General features: G+C 37.0%; 1 protein-coding gene across 2 annotated transcripts in view; it reads right to left on the minus strand.

The window, feature by feature from the left end:
* KLHL1 (kelch like family member 1) overlaps positions 1-25,592 on the minus strand; it is a 223,834-nt gene that overhangs the window by 149,369 nt on the left and 48,873 nt on the right. Inside the window, exon 2 of one of the 2 annotated variants that reach the window (XM_054381787.1) lies at positions 12,693-12,875. The exons of the other annotated variant lie outside the window; for it this stretch is intronic. Within the exon in view, the coding sequence (XP_054237762.1) occupies positions 12,693-12,875 (183 nt within the window). The remainder of the gene's footprint in view (positions 1-12,692; positions 12,876-25,592) is intronic. 2 annotated transcript variants of the gene reach the window in all.

The raw sequence follows: 25,592 nt of genomic DNA on the forward strand, positions 1-25,592 counted from the left end.
ACTGTGCTTCTCTGTCCAGAGGGGTCTGGGGGGGAAGCTCCTGGGAGAGGGAGGCCCCTTTGGGAGGGTCCCCTTGGGGGGAAGCGAAGGGAGATCGATTGTGCTTTTCTGTTGATTGTATATATTTATGAATGTTGTGAATTTTGTATATTTGTACATATTCATTGCATTTCATTGTAGATTTTAGACTTTGCTTGTAAATACAGCTTTTCATTTGCTTCCAGACTGAGCTAGCCTGGTTATTGTCGGTGGGGGGGGAATTTCAGCTCACACCGACACACTTTTTATTTTTGGCGCTCCAACTCGGGGATCGATTGCTTGTGATTTATTTCTGCTCAGATTAGGAAGCAAAATGAAGCTGTTTTGGATTTTGAGTAATTTTATTTCCTCTGTTATCAGTGTGTTTGGTAAGGGATAATGGAGATAACAGAATCTATTGGGATGTGTACATCCAGTGGCCTGGCACTTCAAAATTTCAGAAGTACAGGGCCTTGGTTGACACAGGAGCTCAGTGCACCATAATACCATGAAATTATCAAGGGGGAGAATCTATAACTATTCAGGGAGTCACTGGTGGATCTCAAGAGTTGTTTAAGATAGAGGTTGATATAAGTTTAACTGGGAAGCAGTGGAAGAAACATACTATTGTAACAGGTCCTAATGCACCTTGTATTTTGGGAATTGACTTTCTGAGAGAAGGGCGTTTTAAAGACCCTAAGGGTTACAAATGGGCTTTTGGAATAGCAACTGTAGAAATTGATGGAGGAAAATTGAAGTTGTCCATTAGACCTGAGCTTTCAGATGAATCTGCAGTTGTGGGACAACATGAGATAGAGGATGTAAAGCTGCCGGTTGCTTCTCAAACTGTGCATCACAGACAATACAGAACCAACCGTGACTCTTTGGTGCCCATTCAAAACTTGATTCGTCAGTTGGAGAGTCAGAAAGTCATCAGCAAAACTCATTCACCTTTCAACAGTCCAATCTGGCCTGTGAGAAAGCAGAATGGAGAGTGGCGTCTGACAGTTGATTTCCGTGCCTTGAATGAAGTAACTCCACCCATGAGTGCAGCTGTACCAGACATGATGGAACTCCAATATGAGCTGGAATCCAAGCAGGCCAAATGGTATGCTACCATAGACATTGCTAATGCTTTCTTCTCTATTCCCATAGCAGAGGAATGCAGGCCTCAGTTTGCTTTCACCTGGAGAGGCATTCAGTACACATTCAATCGTTTGCCCCAGGGGTGGATTCACAGTTCAACCATCTGCCATGCAGTGATCCATGATGCTCTGGAGAAAGGTGGAGCTCCAGAACACATTCAGTTCATCGATGACATCATCGTCTGGGGTGAGACTGCTGAAGAAGTCTTCGAGAAAGGTAACAAAATCCTTGACATTCTCTTGCAAGCTGGTTTCGCTATCAAGCGAGACAAGGTGAAAGGACCTGCCAGAGAAATCCAGTTTCTGGGAGTGCGGTGGCAAGACGGTCGCCGTCACATCCCAATGGATGTGATAAACAGAGTCTCCACCATGGCAAATCCCATCAACAAGAAAGAAACTCTGCGTTTCTTAGGCATAGTGGGATTTTGGAGACTGCACATTCCTGGATACAGTCAGATTGTGAAACCTCTCTATGATGTGACTCGAAAGAGAAACAGTTTCCAATGGGGTCCTGAGCAACAAGCAGCCTTTGACCAGATCAAGCGAGAGGTAGTCCAAGCGATGGGTCTGGGACCTGTCCGAGCTGGTCCAGACATTAAGAACATTCTGTACACGGCCGCGAGTGACAATGGTCCAACCTGGTGCTTATGGCAAAGAGCTCCAGGGGAGACACGAGGACGTCCTCTTGGTTTCTGGGGTCGTGGCTACAGAGGCTCAGAGGCAAACTACACTCCAACAGAGAAAGAGATTTTAGCTGCTTATGAAGGAGTGAAAGCTGCTTCTGAAGTGATTGGAACTGAGTCACAACTTCTTCTAGCTCCTAGATTGCCAGTTCTGAATTGGATGTTCAAAGGCAAAGGTTCTTCACCACATCATGCAACGGATGCTACCTGGTCTAAGTGGATGGCTCTGATAACACAGAGAGCTCGAATGGGAAATCTCGAAAGGCCTGGTTTGGTGGAGGTGATCACAAACTGGCCAGAAGGCACAAGCTGTGCTAAACCTCCAGAGGAGAGAGTAGCTCGTGCTGAGGAAGCTCCTCCTTACAGTGATCTGTCTGATGATGAAAAGAGATATGCTTTGTTCACAGACGGTTCCTGTCGTCTTGTTGGGAACAAGCGGAGATGGAAATCTGCAGTGTGGAGTCCAACGCGCAGAGTTGCAGAAGCGAGGGATGGAGAAGGAGAATCCAGTCAATTCGCAGAGGTAAAAGCTGTCCAGCTAGCTCTTAACGTAGCTGAACGTGAGAGATGGCCAAAGCTTTATCTCTACACCGACTCGTGGATGGTAGCCAATGCCTTGTGAGGTTGGCTGAAAGACTGGAAGAAGAATGGCTGGCAGAGGAAAGGAAAGCCAATCTGGGCTGCAGATCTGTGGCAAGACATTGCTGCTCGCATTGAGAGAATCCCAGTGAAAGTGAGACACATCGATGCTCACATTCCTAAGAGCAAAGCTACTGAGGAACAACACCACAACCGTCAGGCAGATCTAGCTGCAAGAGTTTCCCAGGTGGACACAAACTCTGATCCTGATCCTGATCTTGACTGGAAACACCGAGGTGAGCTGTTCTTAGCTCGGTGGGCCCATGACTCGTCAGGACATCAAGGCAGAGATGCAACCTACCGATGGGCTCGTGACAGATCCATTGACATTTCCATGGATGCTATCACACAAGTCATCCATGACTGTGACATTTGTGCTGCTATTAAGCAGACAAAGCGGATCAAGCCCTTGTGGTACGGTGACCGATGGTCCAAGTACAAGTATGGTGAAGCCTGGCAGATTGACTACATCACTCTACCTCGTTCTCGATCTGGTAAGCAGTATGTGCTGACTATGGTAGAGGCAAGTACTGGATGGCTGGAAACTTATCCAGTTCCTCATGCAACTGCACGTAACACCATTCTTGGCCTGGAGAGACAAATCCTGTGGAGACACGGAACTCCAGAGAGGATTGAGTCAGACAACGGAACTCATTTCAAGAACAATATTGTAAAAAACTGGGCCAAAGAGCACGGCATCGAGTGGATATTCCACATTCCCTACTATGCACCAGCTGCAGGGAAGATCGAACGCTACAATGGTTTGCTGAAAACCACTCTCAAAGCCATGGGGGGTGGATCTTTGAAAAACTGGGAGAAACACTTAGCACAAGCAACCTGGTTGGTGAATAGTAGAGGTTCAGTGAATCGAGCTGGACCTGCCCAATCAGATTTGTTGCGAAAGGAAGAAGGTGATAGAGTTCCTGTTATCAGAGAAAAGAATCTGTTAGGCAAAACTGTTTGGGTATTTTCTCCTTCAGGAGAGGCCAAACCTGTCCGAGGGGTGGTTTCTGCTGAAGGTCCTGGTCACACCTATTGGGTGATGCAAGAAAATGGTGAATTTCAGTGCATTCCACAAAGAAATCTAACTTTGGCTGAGAGAGGTTAAATTCAGAGTGTTGCGCAGATACAGCATCGCGCCCAAGAGGAGAGTCCATGAGATCTACGGTGCACGAACCCTGAGAGCCCTGAGTCACCTGAGAGTCCCTGTTCCTTTCTTCGCTCCATCTGCGAGGAAACAAGCTGTTTGCTGTTTTTCCTGTGATTTGACTCTTTTGAATCATCTACATCTGAAATAGCCGGAATGGACTATGGTCTTTATTCACCTAGTGTTGTAGATATTATTTTAGATGAGATAAATGATAGTAGCAGCCAATGGAATTGTTTAGAAGGGGTGGACTGTGATGGTTTGAAACTGTCTTTTTAATTTTTCCTTGCAAAGTTCAAAACAGAGAAAGTGAAAGAATGTAAATAAGTCACTATTGGGTGTAAGAAAGCAAAATAACGATTGTTCTAAACACTTCCATTGGATAGATAGAAATGTTTAAGAACTATTACCCAAAACAAAGTAGGCACTCGGCACATTCTGCGTTCGGCAGTGGGGGCAGTTGCTGGGCTGTCTGGCTGCTGTTTCTTCTTCTCTTCTGGCTGAAGATAACACACTGACCTTGGCAGCTAAGTTAACAACTTTCTGCTTAACTAACTGTGCTTCTCTGTCCAGGGGGGTCTGGGGGGGAAGCTCCTGGGAGAGGGAGGCCCCTTTGGGAGGGTCCCCTTGGGGGGAAGCGAAGGGAGATCGATTGTGCTTTTCTGTTGATTGTATATATTTATGAATGTTGTGAATTTTGTATATTTGTACATATTCATTGCATTTCATTGTAGATTTTAGACTTTGCTTGTAAATACAGCTTTTCATTTGCTTCCAGACTGAGCTAGCCTGGTTATTGTCGGTGGGGGCGGAATTTCAGCTCACACCGACACATCAAGACACAAAGTTTTACTTTGGGAAGTGATTCGCAGGCTGAACTGATTGAAAGGCACTTGCTTATCATACTTAATTCTGAAAGGTGACACCTTTTGTAAATGTTTATTGTGTTCCAGGTATGAGATAGAAAATGAACAGTGAGAAATCAAAGGGATCAATTAATTTGTAATGATCTGCTGCTTTTTGTGGCTTAGATGACTCCAAACAGCTCCAAATCTTGGTTTAAAGGCATGTTGACCTACTCATCAGGAAAGGTCAGGTGTCTCAGGTTGTCACCTTATTTCAACTACTGATCTGAGAGTGAGAATACATAATAAAGTCTGAGAATACATAATAAAGTCTTTCATCCTTGAGAACACAGCAGATAACTCAGGGCTCAAAATGATTTTGTGGACACATAAAGATTTCTCCAGATGAAGGGATTTCTCTGTCTTTCCTGCAAATAATTTCAGCCTGATGTATTTCTGGTTTCTTTTACAATACAAAATAGAACTGATTCCTGTTGTGATTTTTTTCTTTTTTTTTTTTTTTTAATTCTGTGATACCAGGGTTTTTTCTTTTATTATAAAATATTTCCTTGAAATTTTCACAATCGTTCTCACATACACCTGTGCTACAGAATTCCCTTGACATTGTTGGTATATTTATTAATTAAAAGAAGCAAACAATCAAAAGGAACAAACCTCAATCACTTATATTCTCTAAGCAACCTCTAACAATATTTTACTGCCAACTCAGTAGAATCTCAGATGTTACTTGTACTGAAAACTCATAGGCATGGCACAATTTTCTCTCATACATATTATGCTAGTTCACATTCATTGCTTTTAAATGTGATTTGCTGCTCTGTAGAGGACACCAGCTGGGAGTTTGTGTCTTTACTGATAGTGGTGCTCAGCAGGTCTTCTTACAGTAGGAAAGCATTTCACAGAATCACAGAATTACAGGGGCTGGAAGAGACCTCAAGAGATCAGCTAATCCAATGCCCCTGCCAGAGCAGGTTTACCTAAAGCAGGTTGCACAGGATGGCATCCAAGCAGGTTCTGAATGACTTCAGAGAGGGAGACTTCACCACCTCTATGGGCAGCTTGTTCCAGTGCTCTACCACTCTCAAAGTAAAGAAGTTCCTCCTCATGTTTACATGGAACTTCCTATGCTCACATTTGTGCCTATTGCCTCTTGTCAATTTATTGTATGCATAGCAAAGGCTTCATGATTTTGTAAATTTTAAGACTTGCAGAACATATACTGAAGTATATCTATGCATGCACTTGCAAAACATTGGGAGAAAGAAATGAAGTAGACACTGGCTGTCACTTCCAGAACACTTTTAGCAGTACAGTCAAGACTGCCATCCTTTCTGAGTAAAATACAGCAAAGGACTAATCTATGAAACAAACCAATTTGTTTTGGATTATACTAGTGTTCCTGTTCACATTCTCTTGGGGTTCACACTTTTATTTAATCTCCTCTCAAAACCAAAATTGTATTCTATCTCTCAGAAACAACAATAGGTTCAGGTGGGTACAATATGTTAAATAGTAAGGAAGTACCACCTTTGGTTTGGACACAATTCACCAATGGGTGTTGAAGTGTTTATGCTGGCTTCATTTCAAGACGAACTTTCAGTAAAAGAACACTCGGAACTGGAAAATCACCTGCTACTCTTTTCAGTCACTTCTGAAGAGTATGTACAACTAATCATTTTGTGATACCAGTAATCTATGCTAAGTAGTGTTCCCTTTTTGCCCTGAGGGCCACATCTTTTACTTTCTCCTTTTTTTTTTTTTTTTTTTTGTTTTTGTTTTTGTTTTTGTTTTTGTTTTATCTTAATTCTTTCACTTTCTGTCTTGGTTTCAGCAGGGATAGAGCTATTTTTTCTTCTTAATAGCTAGAATATTTCTGTGGTTTGTATTGCGTATGGCATTTGGTATGAGAAAATGCTGAGAATATGCTGATGGTTTTGGTTTTGATAGGAAATCAAGGACTTTTTAACTTTCTAGAACTTCCTAGTGTGCAGATGCACCAGAAGCTAGGAGGAAGCACTGTCAGGGCAATAGACCCAAATTCATCAATGGAGAATTCAATCCTACAATGTCATCTGGCTGCTGGCTGCGTTTAAATCATGAATCAGCAAGATATTTAAGTGTAAACACAATAATTGGCTCTATATTTCTTCTACAGGACAAACTGAAATACATTTTTATATCTCATTATAACTGTTAGGCAGCTACAACGTTTTAGTTATGTTATACAAGTCTGAGATTATCGTTTCCACCAAACACAATGTCTAAGATAGGTTTATTTCCCAGAAACTGCAAGTAATACACATATCATAGCTGACAGACTTGATAAAAATGTTCATGGTCCAAAAGACTTTGCCACTGACAGTTTGTGTCTTTGACTTTGTCAGTTTTGAAGAGATCTGCTACTGCAGCCAGTATTCTGAACTCTATGCAGTAGAAAGATGGGAAAAAAATAAAGTGAAGACAGAAATATTAATCTAAATAAGTTCTTAGTGTTTGGGAATGGGCAGGACATGCAAAATGTCAGATAAGAGCTGATGAAGATCCACTATAATGCAAGTACAATGAAGAGTTTGGTGTTTTACTCCAGAAACCCCACATGGACAGAAGAATGAAGTGTCAGTTACAGTGGGTGAGTTTTGTTTGCTTTATTACATCAATGCCCCACAGTGAAAATATTTTTCCCCATGTTTACATGGAATTTATTATGCCTCAATTTCCACCCATTGCCCCTTGTCCTGTCATGGGGCATCACCATCCTCTTGGCACTCACCCTTTACATACTTATAAACACTAATTAATCTCCTCTTCTCCAAGCTAAAGAGAACCAGGTCCCTCAGTCTCTCCTTATAAGGAAGACGTTCCACTCCCTTAACAATTTTTGTGGCTCTGCTTAAGTATCTACACGTTTTAAGGTCATCCTTTTTTTTTTTTTCATTTTTTAATTTTTTTTATTATATTTGTCATCCTTTTATTTTATCATAGAGCCCCTTTGTACAATATGCTATGATAAAACATTATTAATTTATCTTCATAACTCATTTCTCTACAGAGCTCAGTTTAGTCAAATCCTTGTGCGTGATCTTGCGTGTGATCGTGTGTGTTCAGGCTGAGGAAGAGAAGGCTCCAGTACCTGAAGAGGGCCTACAACGAGGCTGAAGAGGGACTGTTTACAAAGGCCTGTAGTGATAGGATGAGGGACAATGGTTTGAAATTAGAGAAGAGTAGATTTAGACTGGATTAGGAACAAGTCCTTTACCTTGAGGGTGGTGGAACATTTGAATGGGTTGTCCAGGGAGATAGATGAGGTCCCATCCCTGAAGACAATCAAGGTCAGACTCAGTAAGGCTCTGAGCAACCTGATCTAGTGAAGGATGTCCCTGCTCACTGCAGGACATTTGGACTAGATGACCTTGGGAGGTCCCTTCCAACCCAAACCATTCTATGATTCTATGATCTATCATTTTCACTGACTTGGATAGTTTTCTTTGCAGTATTTTTGACATTTATTCAGCAGCTGTAGCATATAGTAATTTAAATATAGTATTTTAAAACAGTGCAATTTGAGTTGGCTTCAACTAAAACAACCACATTATTTGTAGCAAATATGTATTTTTAAATTCATGTTGACCCATAGGATTATTGCTTGATTTAGAATTTTCTTTTACCTTGATAATAATTGGTACTTTGATCATGTCACTCTAGTTCTGAATAACATTTAATTCTCAATGTTTTTCTGTTTCAGATGACATATACAAGCTGCAGTCTAGATAGATTTATAGATACAAGTGCATTTGGCTGATTGGAACCTGGATAGAAGAAGGAAGTGTCAGTGGGTTACTTTTATTTGTTTGCTTTATTTGTTTGCGGTGAGTTGACAAAATAAAAACTTCATTTTCTTATTATTATTAGAATGGACTGTTAATACTGCAGTAGCTTAACTGAATGGAAATTACTATTTTAGTACTTTTCTCTCTTCAAGATATTTTACATTTTTTACATTTGATTTTGTTGATGTTAGAGGAATATAACAAAAAATACATATATTTATCTAATTTTTCAAATTTATTTCAATGTCAGTTACTTTACCCTTCTGAAATGCCTGCTACAGGTTTTCCTACTTTCTCAGTACTCTTTTGCGTTGCTTGTTTATCATTACAATATTTCATTTTGTCCTTTCTTTTGCTATTACTTCATGTGAAAGAGTGGGCCTGTAACCTGTTTATTGGAAGATTAGATTAGACAAACATGATGTTCTGGAGCCAACAAAGAGGTTAAGCACATTATAACTTTAAAGCTGCCTGAGTCACCCAAACAGTGAAAAGCAGCTATAATAAAACTGAGAGTTTGGCATAGTGCCTCCAAGCAAACTAGAATGTAGTGATTATATCTGCATTATCTCTTTTGTAATTTAACTTTCTCCCATTTCTCTGAGAAATAAATATGTAAAAACAATAAGCCCACACAAGCAAACCCCATGAAATAATACCAGTGACAAAATCTAACTTGGCAACATTCAGGCTGTGACCAGAGCTTTTCTGACATTCTTCCCATAAAAGTATCAGATTTTAGAAATCTTATGGCACAGCAGTAACTTCTCCTGTAGAGACAAAAATTACTTAAATGTATCATCAAAAAGCATAATCAATATACGTGATTGGAAAAGAGGGGAAAAGAGCAAGCACTATCAGAAATTAAACCCGAAATGAAACAGAGATGAGGAACTGTGGAGGAGTCTGGAGGGAGGTACAAGAACCGATTATAGTGTAACTGTTTTGGATGTCTTCCACTTCATTCAATGCAATACAGTGGCATTCCTTAACTGAATTTTTACTTTCATATAGCTAGATACATTCAGAACACATTATTACATAAAACATCATTCTTAGTTTGATTTTTACACTACTGTTTTGTTCTGATTTCTTCTACATCAGAACGAAGACAGATATCACTTCAACTGTTTTTATTCAAAAATGTAGACATTTTGCCCTGTTTTTCTGAAAGTGATTCTTACTGTACTATGTTGTAGCATATTAAATCTGTAGCATTTTCATAAGTTATTCTATTAAAAGGAAAATTGCACGAGAACCATTCTTTTTTAGGCAGTAGTTCCGAGTATTTTGTATTTATTAATTTGCAACATACTCAGTGTAAGCTATGGCTTGTAATATGCTTTAAATGAGTTTTAAAGTGAGAGTTCCTTCTATCTAAGGTAAGATTTTATAAACTCTGTACAGAGAATGTTCTAACAAACTTCTAAGCATCATGAAGCACCAAATTTTAAAACTCCACAAATACTGATCAGTACCCTCTGAAAGAACGCTTTTTATATGTTCTCAGGAGTGCAAAATAAATATTATCTAGCCAACTTTGTTAAAAGCTTTAATTAGAGGAGCACTTTGCCGGATTTGCTCCTGACAAATCTGGAAAAAAAAAAGACCGTGAGTCAATGGAATTTAAGACAATGGATCCTGAGGGGAAGTTAGCAAAAGGAAAAGGAAATTACAACCCTGGATGTTAGAAGTAGCTCTTGATTGATGTCTGAAAATTTACACACCCTTCATTTCAGTTTATCTTGTTGGACAAAATTCTAGTTAATCTTTTCAATTCTGCATAAATTAACAGGGCGTTTTTGCCAGTTCTTGGAGATTTGGTCTATTGACTACAGACTACAGAGAAGTAGAAAACCAAACGTAAAATTGTATAAGGGTTTATCAGAAAATATAGTAAGATTTTGGTTATTATTTAATTGTTGATCTTCTTGTCAAGGTACCTTTCTGATTCCAGACGGATTTAAATATATTATAGAACTGAAATGACAAATAAGAAATTAAATTTACTACTGAAAGTTGAGCATACTAATACAAACAGCTGTCTTAAAATAGTAGAAACCCCATGGCAGGGGGGTTAGAACTAGATGATCCTTGTGGTCCCTTCCAACCCTGACTGATTCTATGATTCTATAAACTAAACTAAAAAATGTAATCGTTCAGTTTCCTCTGTCTCCTTTAATATAAAATATGCAGTTTACCAAAATATTCAAAACAGGCAAAAATATACCAGTAAAGTAAGTTTTTCTTATATTATCCATATTAAATAGAGTTTATTATATCAATTGTGGAATAGTTCTATGTATCTAATAATATTTTTTCTATCAGTTTACGAATGTAGATTCAGACATTGATTTTTTTTTTTTTTTACCTCATCCAGGTTATAAAATGTGAATAGGAAAAAAAAAGACCAAGTAATTCTCAGGAAGGGACAAGAAAATTCTCATTATTCCTGAAAAAAAAAATTATTTTATTTCAGTAATGTCCAGGGATGTAAAACTGGACACAAATCAGAAAGCTTTATATTATTATGCCTCCAGTTTTCTTTTTGATGGGAGGCACCTTAAGGCAAATCTTGGAGCTCTGGAACACTGTAAATGCAGATGGACAGAAGGACTGAAGTTTATTATTATTCCCTCTGTGGTTTATATAGCCATAAATGAAAGATCTTGGCAGTTCAGAGAAAAATGGCATCAGACCACAACTACCAGGGGTGCATAAAATGACATATGTATAATACATTTAACAGTGGCAAAAAGCCTGGAACACAGGAGTTGTGTCAGTTGCCAAGACAGTGGGTAGAAATTACTGGGAACTTAGCTGGCATCTGGGAATCTGAGTATATGAAGGAAGAGGAGAAATGGGAAAAATATCAGGTCTTATAAGACATGAGAGTAAAAATAAAGTCTAAAGAAAGAAACATGCTGAAAGAAGAGGAGAAAAATTTCTGCATTTATTATAGCTACCTATTTGAAACCAAGCACACTCACATGTGCTGCAAGCTCTCTAGAACAATCTCTTGCTGCTTGTTAAAAGTGGAGTTACTTTCTCACTGCAATTATTGGGTCAATTTAAATATTTTACTGAAGGTTTCTGGCTGATTTTACTTTTTAGTATTTGAATGTTAGTTTTGGCTTTGCAGTCCTGTATACCTCATCTTTTTATAAAAATACCATATTCCAATATCTGAAGGGATCCTACAGGAAGGGTGAAGAAGGACTTTTTATGGCAGTGTCTAGCAACTGGACAACAGGGAATGGTTTTAAGCTGAGGGAAACTAGGTTTAGACTGGGTCTTAGAAAGCTCTTCAGTACGAGGGTGGTGGGACTCCAGAACAGGCTTCCAGGGAGGTTGTGATGCCTCCTCCCTATAGGTATTCAAGGACAGGTTGGAAGAGACCTTGAGCAGCTCAGTCCAGTTCAAAGGCGCCCCCGCACATGGTGGGGAGGTTAGAGTAGATGATCTCTAAGGTCCTTTCCAACCTAAGCCACTCTATGACTCTATGATTCTATGAATATTATCATGGGAGTTGGAATACAGAATATCCAAGTTTTCTGTGAACAGAAAAAGAACAGCCTCTGTGTCTATCTTCGCTTATGGCAGAAAGAATTTTGTGAGGTCCAAATTGTCAAGATGACCTTATGGCCTTCCTCCACACCAGAAAGTTAATTGGTGGATTCAGAAATACATTGGCTTGGTTTTGGTGTTCCTGCTGAGGAACCATAGTCCTACTCTGAATTTAGTACCTCAGCAGAAAAACCAGGGGACAAGCACAGAATAGATCATCATTAGTTTTCAGCCTTACATAAGAGTTCCAATGTAGAGAGACAACATGTACACTCAGAAGTATTCTCTCTATTTTAATCTAAACCCTAGGATTGGATTTTTGTTTTGCATGCACTTTATCAAAGGCTACAGCTAAGACCAAAATATCAATGTAGAAGAGCTATTTTAAGCTCTAATTACAATCCAAAATCAAGCATAATTTCATTTGTCCTGGCTGCTTTAATACAAGATAATCTCAAGAAAACTTCAGAAATTATAATGTTGTAGTTTTTGTATGCCATGCTCAGTGTAGCTGTACAGTATCTCATTTCAGAAATTTCCATTCTCCTCACATATGAACAGCATCACAGCAGGGAGAAATGTTTGTCACACTCAAAAGAAATTTGTTATTTGAGTGTTACCTGAACTTTTGAAATCTGTACAAAAATACTCCAAATACCACTTTTTGCAGTCTTTTTTATGTGTGGTGTTTAAAGCAAGAGGGAATCAGATAGAAAGGTGACAGAAAACACTGCTTTATAAAATAAGCATACCCAAAATATTTACTTTTGTAGTTTCAATGTCTCATGTTTGTGTCCTACCTATGCGCAGGTATTTTGCGATTCCCAGCAATCAGAATAACGTCACAGAGCTGCTGTTGCTTCAGGTAGCTCTCCATCTTTCTGAACGTTTGCTCTGCATGGTGAACAGCCTGGTAGAATTCTTCAGAGCTGCATGAATCCATGTCACAGTGGGGTGGCAAGGGGTGGCTGACTCCTGACAGTCTGTAAATTACAAGAGAAACTCCTCATTGATAAGATGACTGTTGATAAGGTGACCAGACTTTATCACAGGCTTCTAGAACCTAAGTAGTAAGTGCATCCTTTCCAGTCTTCATCACTAAAAGTACAAGACGGAAAAAATTTGCATTGGAATCTACAATTAAAGTTGTAAGTCTGTTAAAAGTGAAATGATGGGGTTTTTTAGCATGGACATGGAAGTAATCCATTTTTCTTCTTTGACAAAGATATCAAAAATATAGATATGAACAAAAAGAAATTCAATATATTCATGTTAAGGTTAATAGTACAGCTATGTATTCATTATTAAACTATAGTTGGGCTCTAATGTTTTTAGCACTTTAGAGTAAAATTATTTTACAAAATTAAACAAGCTTTGTTTTTCTTAAATATTACTATAATACACAAATGAATGAAAAAGCAATTATGTCTTTCCACTGATTCTAAAAGTGAGTAATCTACTTCACTTCTTCAAATTCATATTCATTTTAAACCACCTTGGAACAACAACAAAAAACCATAATTATTTGTAATGAACTAGAAATATTTCTACAATAATAAATTACATACCTACTTCTTAATCAAAAGGGTTTTTAATATAAAGTGAATTACAGGAGAAAAATTTAAATATATTTCCCATTATATAATCATATATTCTTAGTTCAGATTTACTCAGTTCAGTGTTTCTGGTTCAGACATCTACTGAAAACAAGAAAATGCGTCAGCAAGTACTAGCCCTTCAGGAAATCAGTGCTTGTATTTCCAAATAATTCACAGCACAGAAGATGTTTTCTTCTTTTACAAATTAGTAATGAGATTGTTTTAAATGAGAACCAGAAGATTTTATATATATCGTGGTGCTGAAAATGAAGGATTCCATAGAGGAAGCTGATTAGTTTTTTCACTTCACATAGATATATACAAAACAGCTTATATAATCAATAGAAGGGGAAGAGAGCACATATTTTAGTCCAGCATATCAAACAATTCATTCCACTCTATTGAAAAATAAATATTATGAAGTACCTAAGAAATTCTGATAAATTACAGTAGTAATACAACAATTTCACTACACAAGCACTGAATTCAGAAGGTGCTGTATTCTAAGAATGGTATTGATAAACCTGTAAGATAATGTAATCTGCACTCTCGTGCTGGAAAGAAGTGAAAAATGCATAAAGATACTAAAATGAAATACAGTTATCTTTAAAATAAATAATAATAAAAAATAAAAACCCCAACCACTTTCATATTTCTATTGACTCCTGGTTGACTTGACATATACTAGTGGTTTACTTTTGAATTCTTTTTTGTCTAAAAGTTTTTCACATACAGTAATTTTACAAGAGTCCACAGATTTATGAGGAAAGGTCTACCTTTCTGTCATAGTAACTGCAAGGCTTCACAGCATTGCTTTAAAGTAGCTGGAAGTCAGCATAACTGAAGGTGGCCTGCTGATATGTCACAGAAAACCAACTCAGTTACCTTTGTATCTCTCCCTGCTATCTATTCTGTGCCATATCCAGGTTCTAACTTAATAGAATGAGTTACTTTTTTAAATTATTACCCATAGTAACTTCAGTTTCATAGCATTAAATTGGATCCTGAGAAATCATCAGCTAGTTAAAACTAATCAGTATAGACATTTCTATGCTGGTAAGGTTCCAATATGTGGGAGTCTGCCTAAAGGAAACCAACTGTCAAAACTTTATTAACCATAATTCCTCAAAAGTAACAGTTATGAAGTGATGATCTAAAAAGGAACATTTCCTTAATTATGCTATACTCCACCTTGTTACATAGTCAAGTCATGTTAGATATCTTTTATAAACTCATGTTAAAGAGTAAAACAATTGTGCTCATTCTGTGAGTGTACCTGCATATGTGTACCTATCCAAATGTAAACTCAGCATGGATAGTAGGTAGATATTTCAGCTTTTTTTCTTTCATTTTTTTCCTCACTTTGATTGCAGTCCTGTGCAGACTTCTTTAGTTTTGTTGCTGAAGAATGAGAATGACAAGTAATTTACAAGAAATAAATCAGTGCCTAATAAACAAGGTTGATAGGGTTAAATGGAAGCATTTCTTCCTTTCCTCTGGGGAATTTATAAGTGACAACAACTGCATTTCTGAGAAATGAAAATAACAGGAAAGAGCACACCTAAATGGGTTCATAATGTTTGTTAATTCAGAACTTAAGTCTAGTCTAAGTCAGTTTATGTTTCAGCAGAGTACTAATTCTGTTTCTTCCTGGCTATTCAAAACTGGCTGCCCTTTTCAGGTCAGGAAGAAGAAAAAAAAAGATAAGTATCCTGACTGAATTTATGCTAGTTCTATGAAGTTAGATTGGGCTGCAATGAGATTAGTCTATTTTGTTCTTGAATTGCTAGACAATGCCACATATTTTGCCATCTTTCCCGCTTGCCATTTATAAACAACACTTTCCACCCTCAAACTCACAAGTACATCTATCACTTGGGAAGTCATTAAATGACTACTCAAAATCAAGCCCCAAAGGCACAGTACATTCTAAATTATCCTGAAAACTAGCAAGCAAGAAAGGCCAGATAAAATGTCTGCTACTTAGCCTATTCAAGAGCTACCTCTTTTCCATTACAAGTGCTCTGTCTGCATAATCAATGCTTTAAATTCAGTCAGCAGCTTGTTAAAGTAGGAATGAGTTCAGGAGCTTCATCCAGAAAATACCAGTTATTTTCTTGCAGCTCATAAAAGGCATGTATAGGTATTAATGATCAATTACTGACATGAAAATAAACATTTTCTCTTTTCACATATTGGTTTTAATTGCAGACAAACTGAACCACACATGCAGAAAGATGCTTGTTGATTATGTTCTGCAGGAACTCCAGCACAAATTTGCCTGAAGACTCCCTGAGTCTTTCAAAATCCTTTACCATTTGTGTACCTCAAAACCCAGTAATCAGTGAACAGCAGACTACAGATGGGCTTTTCCCATAATCCTTCTCAGTTGGCAAGTGCAAAGCCTGAATTTAGTGTGGGAATTTCAAACATCCAGGGGTTGCTCAGACTAATTTTTTTTTTTAAACATTTTAGTTAAAAGTACAGAAATAAGGAAACCAAACCTTTCACCAGATTACACCAATGATACTTAAGGGTGATACCACAGGATGAGAAAATTAAAAAACTCACAAAAATTATCAACATTACAAAGAACCAATAATCTCTATTTTTTTTCTTACAAAATGGCAGAGTACATATTGCATAATTTCAAAAAGTTTAAAAAAGGAAAAAAACCCATGGCATTAATTTTCAGTGTTAAGAACACCATGCTGTTGTCAAAAGAGAAATAAAGTTTTAAGAGCCCAAAGGTGCTGATGAGAAAACTCAGCCTTTGAGCCTTTACAGATCATAAACCAGTAAATAGAAATAAAAGCTAGACTCTGTGATCTACAACACCTGACTCCACAGTGTCACTCTTTTCCTAGAAAAAACACTTTGATTTGAACAAAGGTGCTGTTCTCTAATCACCTTTTACCTGTTCCTAACTTTTTTGAAAAATAAACAGGTAAAACAGCGTAAAATCACAGTAAAGAAGTGTAGATAATTATATAGATGTCTCATCTACCATCCCCTGCATGTTGTACATTAATTCACTCATATAAACAGTAAGACCATATTACTGAGTCTTGATTTTTGCACACTAGTTTACACACAAATAAGCAATAACATAAAGAATAGAGGAATGAAAACCATTAGCTTAAAATAACGCTGGCAGGACATTAAAGAGAAATGCCAGGGAAAAAAGGGTTCAGCTATCTGTATCTTTCCTCTCAGGAAATGGGAAACCAATTAGTAAAAATGTCATTCTTGATCTACCAAGGTTTGAAAACTGCAACAGCAAGTATCAGTACTTAAAATCACATAATGAGGAAGTTTCAAAACAAAGAAAAAGCAGTACTTTGAAATAGAGGGAGAGAACTCGCATGACTTGAAACAGTACTGCATTTCTCTGAGTAAATAGAGGTTTAGATGTAGAAATGTTTCCATTCTGGAAATGATATTCGAAACGGTGCAGAAAAACAGAATTGTACCACAGTATGAAGCAGGGTACTTTGTATAGTACTTAGATATTTTATGTACTGAACTGGAATATATTTCTCCTGCATTTGAATGAAATCCTGACATCAAATCAGCAACTATTTAATCAGAAAATGTCATATTGTTTCATTACTACTGAAAAACCAAGCCCTGCCATATTCAACTTTTTTCCCTCGCTTCTTACTTATTCAGGATTGATCATGCAAACTGATCCAAAATCAATTCAATGTAATTTAGTGTATATTACTGGGTACATATCTGAAGTACATAGCGAAGTACAAAATATGTCCAGTTCTTCAGTAAAAAAAATAGTTTTGCCATTTGTAACTTGCAAAAACACATAAGAAATATTCCCTATGTAAAAGCAAAATATAAGTCTTCATACTATTTTTCTCTAAAATTTGCTTATTGAGTGTGTGGAAATTAATAGTCTGGGGAATTGCACTTATCAAATTAAGATGGGCTGTCAAAAGTCATGGCTTTCATTAGTGACCACTTGCACAAATGCAATAGAGAGACTTCTATAGATTTTTAAACCATATTCTTCGAGCAATACCATGACTGAAGTTTTGTTTGTGATCAAAGGGCTTTCCACTCTGCTATCAGCAATTATATAAGCAACTAAAGACTCTGCCCAGAATTTCAGCAGTTTCTTACCAATTTCTTTCATATAAGGCAAAGTAAGGTAGAAGATCCAGATAAAATAATTGGAATATCAAATAGCACCTTTTAGTTACACCAGTTCAGCTGAAAGATGCATTATTGCTTTCTCAAATACACTTTTTCTATGTTTAAAAAATTGTATACAATTACACAGTCCAGTGCACATTATAAACTCATTGATCCATAGCTAAATTTGCATAATGTATCATTTCCTAAAGGCAATCTATGGATCAAACTTCTTGTAATGTAATTCATTCTTAGCACGCTAAGGCAAAATTCAGTTATTAGGATATCTGTGTGTCTAGCAAAAATATGCCTGATTCCTTTGTTCTGTGTATCTGTGCATCTTAACAATATCACAAGCTATGAGAAACAAAATGTTAGCTAACAGTTTGTAGAATGACAGAATCATTTTGGTTAGAAACGACCTCTAAGATCCTCAAGTCCAACTGTTGACCTAACACTACTATGGCAATCAAACCATGTTCTGAAGTGCCATGTCTATGCAACTTGTGAATAATTTCAGGCACATCGAATGCACCACCTCCCTGGGCAGCCTGTTTCAATGCCTGACCATTCCTTCCATAAATAAAATTTTCCTAATATCCAATCTAAATCTCCTCTGGTACAACCTGAGGCCATTTATTCTCATTCTATTACTTGATACTAGGGAGAAGAGACTGACTCCCAACTCACTGCAACATCCTTTCAGGTAGCCGTAGAGCAGTGAGGTCTCTCATCATCCTCTTCAGACTAAATAATCCCAGCTCCCTCAGTTGCTCCTTGTGAGACTTGCACTCTAGGCCCTTCACCAGCTTTGTTGCCCTTCTCTGGACATGCTCCAGAAACTCAATGTCCTCTCCCTGTAGTGAATACAGTTTTCGAGGTGCCGAGTACAGGGGCACAATCACTTCTCTACTCCTGCCACAGTAGTCCTGACAGAGGCCATGATGCTGCTGGCCTTCTTGCCCATCTGAACACAATGCTGCCTCACGTTCAAGTGGCTGTCAACCAGTACCTTGAGGTCCCTTTCTGCCAGGCAGTTTTCCAGCCACTTTGCCCCAAGCTTGGAACATTACATGAGGTTGTTGTGACCCAAAAATTGTGCTATATCAGACAATTTTTTGAGCAGCCTTTCAAAAACACAAAAAGGACAGTAAGGAGGGACCATGATGCTATACTAGACTGCTTCAGTAGAGGAGAAATATTTTTCTTACTTAGTAATTGGCAGAAATAAATTAGAATTAGGGTTACAGAAGGAAGAGTTTGTTCACACTGTGATTTTTCTAGATTACTAATAAAATATACAAAGCAAGCCTTTTGTTTTGGTTCAGTTCAAAGCACTCTCAGATGGAACTTTTCTTATCTATGACCCTTCAACAAGTAATTATTTAACCTAAGCTACAAGCATGGACTTCTCTGTTGTCAGTGGAGAGGAACCAACATGGAGAAGAATTCCACAGACTTTGCCTTTTTGGGTGAAAAATAAAAGGTTAAAAACTACTTCAATTAATAAAAAATAGTGAAATATACCATGATTTTTTAAAGAAACTACTTGCTGAATTCAGTTAAATTAATGACAAATGCTTTATCTTGCCTTCAGTCTTGCACCATTTTTTCCAGATTTTATTGCTCTTATGTCCTGTGTCCTATACCCTAAGAACTTAAAACTGTTGGGAAGTTTGGGGTTTTAAGTACTTTGTTTGACTGATCTTCTATCTCTTCTCACTTTCTCACCTTTTATCATATACAGTCTTCTAAAAACTTACTTCAGACTCTTCCTCTCTCTTCTCTTTCTCCACTGTCCAGTCTTAAAAATTACTTATGCGTTTGCTTATAGATATATATATATATATATATCACATTTTCAAGAAGATCTAATATATAAAAGTATTCTGATAGAGAAGTTCCCTATTGAAAAATTACAGGTCTGTGCTACTGATGAGGATGTTTACTTTCCAGTGTATCTATTCTGAGCAGTAAAATGCAAGGTAATGCAAATGGAAATGATGCCATTACTAACAGAACATAAATTTAATATACTTCTTCCAGTCAAAAATTTGTTAGCAACTGTTTTGCTCAAGTTATGCAAAATTCCCAAGCAACCATGCTTTTAGTAAAAAGCAAGTTTGCAGAATTTACTTCACTTAGTTTTGCATTTGTTTGTTTTGTTGGGGTTTTTTCAGGTTGGTTTTTGTTTTTTTTTTTTTTTTTTGTCTTTTAAGTTTGGGGGTTGGGTTTGTTTTCCTTTAATACAAGAATGTCAGATATCATTTTAGCAGCTCTACAGACACCTAATGCATAAGGCAATGACAAGTTCATACATTCTTTCAGATGGTAATTTAAAATGTATCTTTCTTCAAATCCTCTCAGAAAATAACAATTTCATCTTTAAGAACTGTAATTTTAATGTTAAAAACTATAGTGACTATTATATTTGTATGTGACCTTGATATAAAAACACTTTCAGTAATGTCCACACAGACATGTAATGTCAGTTAGAAAGTTAATGATTTTGCTTCAAATGAGGTACCACTGAATAACAAACATATAAACAAAAAAGAGAAAATGTAGTAATAAAAACTACTGAAAGAAAACAATTGTGCCATTACAGTGAAAATTTATCTTACAATGCATGTAAAAATTATCGAATCACTCATTTAAGTGCAGGCTGGAAAGTCTGATTCCTTGGTATACTGCAAGCAGCCTGATTGGTTCAGGGTAAAAGTAAAGAAATAAAATCCTGGTGGCCTGAGAGCCTTTCCAAAGGCAAAAGTGAGGAAAAGACCATGCACTCTCCCCCATACCACAATAAGACATGGTGTACTGTTTTTATTTTTCCTGGAAAATCAAAAATCTCCAGTTCACAACAAGCAAATAACAGATAATGGGAGATAAAACATTTTTTCCTGACAGCTCTCACAATCTAAGACATTGAGTATTTTGTCTGTTCCATACAACCTCTATCAATCAAAGATCTCCTACTGTTTCTTCTCATCATGTCAAAATACTACAATTTATTGAAGTGTATCACAGTGGAAAATTCTTTCATACCTAAAATCAGTATCATTATACTTTTCAAAATTCATTTCAACATGAAGCTGATCTTTTTATAAACCCTATTTGAAGTTCCCATCACTCCCTAAAATCCAAAGAAAACTTTTAAGGTTCATCATCCCACTCACACAAGGTGCTTGACAGTGACTGTATTAATTACACTGCTGCAAAGCACTGTCACAATTTATCAGCCTTCACACTTTGACAAATCTAACACTCCCATAGGTCCATATTTTGGACCTATTTTGCCTCTAAACAGCCTGGCTAACAAGTCATTTTGTCATACTGTATATTGCTGCCTGAATTTATTTTCTATATCTTGGAGGATACAGGAAACAGAGTTTACAAGTATAAAGCCCTGCAACCAAATACTAGGTGCATATAAATCTAGGTAATGAATCAGCCTCCTGCAAGAAGGCAAGCCATTCTTCTTGGAAACACAAACCAGGAAAGATGTCACAGGAGACCTCAATTTTTAAATACATATGCCACTGGAGAACAACAGAGAAGCACAACTTTCTTTAAGTTACTGTCACTAGTTCTCTATTTCTAGCTCAAGACTCAAGGGAGCCTCCTTCATTAAAGTACGACCCAGTTGCTGTGCTTTCCTTCTGTCTCTCCTCTTACTACCAGAGAAGCCGACACAATTTCCACATCAAGAAGTCAGGTAAGCCTCAGAACAGGAGTAAGGTTACTACTTCTTCAGACAGGCATATTTTCCTCATGAATCTTCCCACAATAACTGGCCTCCATTCACCATGCATATTCAGCCAATGAAGACTTTTTGCTCCAGTATGATTAATAAATAACTCTACAAATTAAATGCCTCATGTCTGTGACACTGCTAGTTTCCCATTATTAATAAATAAAAATACTGATTTGTGGTCTTTCAAGACCTTATGGCAGATAAATACATAAAACATGAACGCATTCTCCACTCGTCACAGACATCAAGGAATTGTAATTCATTCACAGAACATTCATACTTTAATTATCCAGTTGGCAATGCAATGAGGAAACACCCACTCCATTATGAAGACAGATTCTCATCATAAAACTTTTTTAATACTCTAGTTAAATATTTTTCTAGCAAACACGATTCCACTCTTCTACCAAACAAAAGCTGAATGAAAAAGATTTATAACTCAGAAATTCAAAACTGCGGTTTCAACCTAACCCTTCCCTTCCCTTCAGAAATTCAAGTCCTCCATTTGTAAAATTCAACACCAAAATTATATCCTTTCTACACAATTCATGACATAATGTAATTTTCTGCAGTTTATTCTTTTGTTTCATAGTAATAATTTACATCAACTCCTTTAAAACAGATTCTCTGCTTTCTTGAATCATATCCTTTAATTAATGTAGGCAAACAACAAAAGTTTGTGAGGTAGCTGTTCATGGCAGACAAAGCCATTAGCAAGATTTAAGTTGGATGAGAAAGAAGTTTGTGTCTCCTGTGTCATTTACAGTGGGAGTTATTAGCTGGGAAGTCTAAGACAAGGGTAAAGACTGTTGTAAAGGAGGCTAATGTTACTGGCTTGAGTAGTTCAATGTGACAGGTTGGAGATGTATTTTCTTGTCCCACAACGACCACTCACAACGACCACTCACTCCTTTGGCTGAGAAGCAGTAACAAGCAGATAGGAATAGACAGAAAGCTAAAAAGCAGGTGCCATAGTAGAAATGTGAGAGTGGCAATTTCTTTTGCTTTGTTAATAGCTCAAGAAATTTATGACAATGTATTGTCTATCACCATGCATTATCAGCTGAGCAGCTGTAGCAAAAACGTGGACTGCGCACTCTTACAAAGCAGAGACTTCCACAGTTTCCTTGATGTCCATCTGTTATGGTGGTTTCCTCCAGAAGATGATTTATGCTGAGCCTTTTTTAATTACTTAAGTGGTCAAACATAATATATCAAAAAACTTCTCCTATATAGTTAAAATAATTTCCTTGTTCTCTAATGCTGTCTTTTACCAGGTGACACACGCAAGCATATTCAGCTGTAAAAAATGGACTGAGTTTGAGCCTGACAATAAGAATGAATGGATATTGTTGTGCACAGTTTGTCTTAGTACCCTTTTTTAGAGGGGATAAAAAAAGGTGAACAGCTGAAAAGACTAACCTTCCAGGTCTAGAAAAGACACTCAGGACATGCACCTGGCACCAGATGTGTTTCTCACAAATGAAAATAAGCTTCTGGTGACGCTGGTTACAACCCAAAGTATGTAGTTTTAGGAACTGATATTTTGACAGACAATAAAAACTACTTCACAGATAAAAAATATCAGTGCTAAAATTAACAGGGATGAGATAATTTTGGTTCATTTTATAAATGAGAAATTCTGTTGACATTTTCAGAATAATTCTTATAACAATTTTTATTCACTGATTCATTTTTTTTTATTATTTACCTTTACTTAGCCAGATACAAGACTCATTAAGGAAAGATTCATTTTCACCAAGTGTGACTTTAAGTCAAGTAAGTGAAGAGAGAGAATACAAAAGAATATCAAGGTAAAAGGCTAAAAATTAAGACACTGTTTGGCCATACAACTTTAACAATATTTTCTGGCCATACAGAATAACCTTCACTGACAGTTTTATTATTTCAAATTACAAAAATATTATGATAAATGCAGCTGTATTGTATTGACCTACTTTTTCTGATTGCTATCATTAAAATAATAGATAGTTTATTTTCTGATACTATACAGATACATGACAAAAACACAGAACAGTGGAATTCTGAAGTCACTTTAACAAGCAGAGTAATTAAAGTGGATGGATTCAGATTTAAGTATAACAAGGAGTTGACATCAGATAGTACTTTAATTAAGAAGTGATGCACATAAAATAACTCATCACAGCCCATTATTTGTGCACATACATTCTTACAAACATAGACACCAAAGACTGCACATGCAGAAACTTCTGAAGCACACCGCACAGGAGACTCCTCCAATATACTAAGAAGTACAAGCTCCCATATTTTTCACATGGCTCTGCCTGTTAGCTGCTCCTATCAGTAGTGCACAATTCTCTAACAACTGCCACCTTATAAATTTCATGGAAACAGTGTCAGTGTAGCTGACATAGCAGCCCTCTTCGTTAGTCCCATAACCACTCTAGAAATAATGAAACTTCAGATTATAAAAGAACAGTGCTGGATTTACTACTGGGATGGTTAAGAGAAATGAGGACGAGAAAAATATATGGATGTGGGTGGGGGAAAGGAGGAGGAAGAGGAAGAGAAAGAGAAGCGGCACAGGGCACACTTCACATGTAACAAGAGAAAGACTTTTCCACACAGTCACAGATAACCCTTTTACAGCTGCTTTCACTTCTTTCCTTACAACAGTGCTGAATTAATTGTTCTGCATTATGCCTAAGACCGGTACTAGTGTCATGTGTTAACTGTATTTATTTTCATGACCAACAACCATATCTCTATGGATAAACTAGCAAAGTAGCTAAATAAAGTAGTTACTCATTCAGGGTGTGAGCACAAATATATACAAGGATCCAGATCTTTCTTTGTTATTAAGAGACATTTTCACCCAGCATTTAATTTATGACATAGTAACTTCTATATAAACAAAAATCATACATGTGAATGACATTAACAGCATACAAAAAAAGAATTAGCAAGTACTTTATTATTATTGTATTTAGCATACATTTCAATAAAGTTTCACACCTATTTCAGACCTATCAAATGTCACATATCTTTTGCAGATGCACACCAATTTTGTGATGCTGACATGCCTGCAAACCAGTAGGAAAAATACAGCTGAAATAAAGCAAGAAATTGCAGATCATTTTGCCACCCTGTTTTGAAGTGTCAATACATTTTTGGCTAATCTTGAAAACAGCAATTACAATTGACAGTTTGGTGAGTCCTGTCTAAGGTGAATTTGACAGTTTCAGCTTCTATGCTACACAATCACTACAACCCCAGGAACCCCCCTGACAAGCAATTAAGGACTATGTATTCCATAATAGCTAAGTCTCATTAACCCTATGCATACCCAAGGTATGTTCTTTATATGAAAAAGCTTCAATGATTTTTCCATACACAGGCAGGGTAGCAGACAAGCCTAGCCATTAATACTGGTCTAACAAGGTATTTGTAAAATTGTTACCTATAGATGCTGCAATCAGGCAGTAAGAGTGATATGCTAGACTGCTGAATTGAAAAGGTAGGTAAACACACACCCAAATTAAATACTGCCTGAATTTGTACACTTATAGATATCGAATTTCCAGTCAAAACAGCATATCATGTAGAGTTACAGAGAGCTACAAGTCAGCTTGTAGCATAATTAGTGTTTACCTTATAAAACACAAAAAAACCCATTAATTCTTCCATGTTATTGTTTATGATTTTTTTTAACATACTTTATCCAAACTATTACAGAAGTTAAAACCAAAATCTGGAATTTAGATTTTTTTTTTCTTAATTTTTTGGTTTGTTTAATTAAAGTCAATTCTTTGTACCCCTCTGCCTTCAGCTTAATTATTCTTGAGAGATGCAGTAGCTGAGACACTTTCTTTTTCCTCCACACACCAGTCTGTATACCCCTAAGCAAGTATAAGAAGAGGAATTGTGCCCAAAGCATGAGTGCTCTGACCACAGAGATAACTGCCCAAAAACAAAGAGAAGCCATACATTTGTAATAAGGCATTTTGCACAGGGTGTATCCAAATGTATTGAAACAGACATGAAAGTTTAACTTCTTTAAAGAGATCCAGTGATGAGACACACTTGCATGTGACTCCCATGAAGATGGAGGTAATTCCAGGAGTACATACGAAGAAAAGCAAGATGTAGAAAAAGCCATTTCTGAGGACTCTCACTCAAAACAGTGTCTTTACATATCTCCATAATTAACCTTT

Source organism: Indicator indicator, chromosome 1 (genome assembly GCF_027791375.1).
Source record: "Indicator indicator isolate 239-I01 chromosome 1, UM_Iind_1.1, whole genome shotgun sequence".
Classification (NCBI taxonomy): Eukaryota; Metazoa; Chordata; class Aves; order Piciformes; family Indicatoridae; genus Indicator; species Indicator indicator.